Source organism: Oratosquilla oratoria, chromosome 37 (genome assembly GCF_046742065.1).
Source record: "Oratosquilla oratoria isolate Oo_2021 chromosome 37, ASM4674206v1, whole genome shotgun sequence".
In the NCBI taxonomy this organism is placed as follows: Eukaryota; Metazoa; Arthropoda; class Malacostraca; order Stomatopoda; family Squillidae; genus Oratosquilla; species Oratosquilla oratoria.
Window position 1 is genome coordinate 15,703,251 of NC_134813.1, and position 5,059 is coordinate 15,708,309.

Below are 5,059 nucleotides of genomic sequence, written 5' to 3' on the forward strand. Positions count from 1 at the left end.
ATCTGGAGTGAATGTAATGGGGCTGGCTTTCTGTAGTGTGTCTGGGTGTAATTCTGAGAGAGGGCGAAAGTATGCAGTGAGGGAGACTACCCAGTCTGAGTTTTTGAGACTTTCCCTGAGTTCGCTCTTAAATGCTGAAGCTATTTTGACTGCTCTTTCTTTAGTGGTGTGTGGGCCATGATTGTACGTTTTTGCAAGAGAGTATAGGGGAGAAAGTGCTCCAAGTGACTCAAAAACCTCAAATGACTTTTTAATTGTTCTACAAATGTATCAAATGAATATGTTTCCTCAAACAAGTCAGACGGAATGACGTTACCACCTAAGTGTCATGCTTATCTATTTTGGATGTTAAGATGGATATATTTGTTTTGTCGTCTGTGACATTCATACGTAGTATTTCTGAGTGAACTTTAGTGAGGGAGGTGTGTACAGGAATGTTCCTACCGTTAAAGAGTGATCAAGTTGTCTCGTCCTGAATGACTGTGATGAGGTTGAATATTGTCATGGTGATGTGAGTAGGAATTGAATTGTCTGAAGAGTTGGAAGTAGAAGGGCAGGGGTCATGGTTGGTGGAGACGTAGTTTAGCTTCGTGTATAGGGTTGGCCTATCGAATACATACATATATATATATATATATATATATATGTGTGTGTGTGTGTGTGTGTGTATGTGTGTGTGTGTGTGTGTGTGTGTGTGTGTGTGTGTGTGTGTGTGTGTGTGTGTGTGTGTGTGTTTGTGTATATATATGTATATGTATGTATATACAATATATATATACATATATATGTATGTATATATATGTATATATATACAGTATATATATATATATATATATATACATATATACAATGTATATATATATAGTGCATATATATATATGTATATGTATATATATACTATAATAAAGTAGTAGCCTCTGTCTTTCTGTTTGTTTGTGTGTTTGTTTGTTCACGAACTCCTCTTAGGGTTCTGAAGATAGACCCCCATAACCATATACATTCTGATACCCTATTACTCCAGGTACTTGGATAACTATATTTCATTTAAAAATATTATTTTGGTTAGGGTTAAGGGTTAAAGTTAGGTGGTTTATGGTGTGGGAACACGCCGTTACTGTAGTATCCCCTTAGGTCGTGTAACCTTTTTGTGACATAAGAATTAATATGATTAAACAAACCATTGTATGTGTCCATAAATATTATTCATATTTGTGAAATTAATGTTGCCACAAACCATGATAGCTTTTGTAAGAAGAAAGCATATATATGTAAAATGATTGTATAACAAGCCCACCGGCTTCGCCGGCCCTGCTCCGCAGGGGGCTTTTGCGCTTCGCGCAAGCTCGCTTCGCTCGCGGGCGCTTCGCGCCCTAGGGCTTCGCCCCTGTTTTAACCATGCTCTTATTTCTTGCAGTAAGGATATAGAAAGGCTAATAAAAGAATCAATACATTTACGTTTTTTATTCACTCAGACACACACCTTCTTAGGAAAAGGCGGAGAAGTAACATAACCCCCTGAAGAGTGCCCCTCTTCTTTGTCTTCTTCGGATTCACGGCTTCTCTTCGGGAAGCCATCGGAGCTACTTTCGTCATCGCTAGAGCGGTTTAAAGCCACCATCACAGCCTCGATCTCCTTCTTCAGCTTTTCCTCCAGCTTTTCTATTTTCGAGAACAGTCGGGCGCTAACATATTCCGCCATTCCTCCTCTGAGATTTTGTGTATGTCTTCCGGGATGTTGTTTGTCCTGTCGGACTCGTCCACTTCCTCGGGAATGCGGGTAGCCGCAACTAAAGACGCTTTTGTGGGCCCCTTTTCCTCCTCTTCTCCCTCTAAATAATCCTCGAACAACTCTCTGTACACCACGTTAACAGCAGGCCGGGGGGCAACACTTTTTCCAGCCCTTCGCCAGCCCGTATAGTACACCAAAGAGTCCCAGTTCGTTACTCTAGAACAGGCTACATACAGTTGACCGTGCGCGAAGCAATGTACAGAATCCAGCAGTAACCCACAGCGATCAAAAGTCTGTCCCTGGCTCTTGTTGATCGTCATAGCGTAACTCAACTTTATCGGGAACTGCTTTCGCCTGAAGGGCACGGGAGTGTCCTGCGACTCCAGAGCAATTCGCGGGATCAATACCTGTTCACCCCGATAAGCACCCCCTAAGATTTTCCCCACCACAATGTGTTTCTTGAGGTTAGTGACCATCACACGTGTTCCGTTGCATATCATAGGAGGACAGATGTTCCTCATCACCATCACGATACAGCCGATCTTCAGCCTCAGATCGTGCAACGGCACAGACGGGCTGGTCATGGAGTTGAACACTGAAACCTGGATATCCGTTTCCTGATCCAACGGCGTGTCCGCGCTGTAGTACACGACCTCCTTTTCCTGGTTGAGATCGTAGATCATCTTGTTCACAGAGTCGACGTCGTCGTTGGTCGGCGAGACTATCGACCGCTTTTCGAAGTAGGAAAGGTTCAAGTGGTTCGCTCCGAAGTCGTCGTAAACTTTGTAGACCAACTCCTCTCTCGAAGTCGCTCGCACACCGAAACCCCTTCCGAAGTAGATCTCGCCGCTTTCGCGAGACCCGATCGTCAACAGCTGCTTCGCGAACTTGCTGTTCTTGACGTCGTCCTTTTTGAGACGGACGTTCTCCGTAAGCTGCATCTTCGCGAGCCCTTCCCACATGTAGCTCGATTTGATGCAGTGGGCTAGTTCCTGCTCCTTCCCTCCGTTTCTTATCACCGGCAAGATCTGACGAAAGTCTCCTGCGCACACAAACACTTTGCCCCCCATGAATTCGTCGTTGTCCATGATGTCTCTAAGAGTGATATCCACAGCAGTCAGCATGTTCTTGTTCGCCATTACGACTTCGTCCCAGACGATCAGCTCGGTCTGTTGTAGGAGCTTCGCCAATTCCGTGTTCTTCTTGACGGAGCACGCTTTAGTTTCGTCAAACTCCATTAACGGGATCTTGAACATGTTGTGGGCCGTGCGGCCCCCGGAGAGGACTGTTGCCGCAATACCGGATGAGGCGACCGCTAACGCGATCTTCCCCCGGGAACGGACCGTGTCGAGTAACAGATTCAAGAGGAAAGATTTGCCGGTCCCGCCGGCAGCATTGACGAACACTCCGTTGTGCCCGTAGCGGTGTCCGTTCTCGATCCGATGCATCACATGCTCGTAAACGCCACGTTGACCGCTGTTGAGAAGCTTAACTTTTTCCTCAACAGACTCCTTCAGCGCTGTTTTGTTGTAGGCCCTTTCTCTTCTCAGGAGATTCGAGGGTCTCGCCCCCCCTCTGGAAGCGGGGAGGCCGTATTGGGTAATCGAGCCACCTCCGCAGTTGAGCACATGTTGCTGAATGTCGTCGAGAGCGTCCTGGTAGATGTCTTCGTTGTAATCCGTCAAGCGTGCCGCTTGCAGGAAATCGCTGGAGAAGTAGTCCTTTGTCTCTTCCCATATAACAGACTGATCCTGCATATCGTCGGTGAAGACCAACATGCACGCGTAGGTTTCCCGAAGCCGTCTCCTGTCGTTAGTGCTGTTGATGACGTCCATTACCGTCTCCGACCAAACCCAAGCGTCAGAGAGCAGGCCCGACGCCTTCACAGCTTCTAGGTTTGTGTCGTACATGACTCCGTCTACCGTTCTGAGATCTTCGTACGAAGTGGGGCCTTTTTTATGGGTTAGGAGCAGCCTCAGGAAAAAGAGTTCTACCGCTTTCGAGGTCACAGCTCGTATGCGGCCGAGACTGCCCCTTACCGTCTTCCGTTGTTCCCATCTGTTCGTCCTAATATTGTATACGTAGTGCAGGGGCATCTGGTAATAGTATAGCGTTCTCGCAAACTCGTCCCGCCGGCAAATCTTGAAGAAGGCAGTTAAGTGAGTATCGGCATTAACCTTTTTTTCCACCTGTTCGGCCGTCATACTATCAGTATAGAAGACGGATTTCTCGCCCTCGAGATGTAGATCCAGCATAAAAACCGCAGGGGAGCATCTATGAATATCGAAACTGAAGATCCTCCAGGTGGCCTCGTTAGAGTTGATGAACCTCGCCTCTTGGTAATTCCTAACTTCATTGACGACTTCGTTTTCTCCTTCGCCCGTCGTCTTTGTGAACAGCACTCTGTCCGATCCCTTGTTGACGTACTTTGTCACATAGGCTATCGCCTTTATGGAATTGGAACACTCAACGTTGATGTGAGCATTGTACTTTAGACAGAGGAAGGGGTTGTACGGAACGACCCAGGAGTTGTCTATGGTGACGGGTCCATCCTTCATCTTGAGCGTGAAGGAGTTTCCTCCTTCTCCTATGGGACGCCTCTTGTATTCGGGGTAGCCGTTGTTTCCAAAGAGCAAGTCGTTTCTGCACTTCTTCGGGAACCCCTTACCGCACTGGCCGGGTTTCCTACCCTTTTGCTGGCAACAGGACTGCGATTCGTCAAAGCCCAAACAGGGCCCATGTATCATACACCGAGTAACCGTCTCGTACAGTCTCGGTTCCTTTTCCTTGTCGGGTATCTCGGCTCTTATGACTTGCTCCACAGTATCCGCGGTCACACGAACGGCCATCCAGAGCAGTATGTGAGCGTGCGGGAGACCTCGTTTTTGCCACTCCACACTGTAGAGGTACGCCTTTACGGCTCCGAAGGCCTTTCCGCGCGTCAGATCGTCCATTAGGCTGTCTAGCTTCAACTTGAACACCCTGCTTATCAAATCCGGCCTGTCGCCCCCTGCCGACTCCGGCCATCTGGGATTCATCGTGAAGGTTATGAAGTAGTCGGGCGCCCCGTAGGCCGTAACGTACGCTAAGGCGTCCTGTTGACGCTGTTTCATGTATCTCGGCCCGCCGACGAACGACGGCGAGAGCACTACACGTTGCCCGACATCGCTCTTGCTGCTACAGTTCAACATATCGGCCCTTTCCTTGCGCATACCGTGCTCGTTCTCGATATAGTTCAACCGGGAAGTTTCAATCTTCACGTAGTTGTCGACGACAAACTGCTGGAAGAGGCGCCGGCACTTCGTGAGATAGTTAAAGACTCCTTCTCTC

The 5,059-nt window shown here is 47.8% G+C and overlaps 1 protein-coding gene across 1 annotated transcript in view; it reads right to left on the reverse strand.

Annotated features, from left to right (window-relative positions):
• Positions 1 to 1,659: 1,659 nt before the first annotated feature.
• Positions 1,660 to 5,059, reverse strand: part of LOC143019355 (uncharacterized) — a 5,502-nt gene continuing 2,102 nt past the window's right edge. The window contains exon 3 of the mRNA XM_076174993.1: positions 1,660 to 5,059. This exon is cut by the window's right edge and continues 109 nt beyond it. Within this exon, the coding sequence (XP_076031108.1) occupies positions 1,660 to 5,059 (3,400 nt within the window).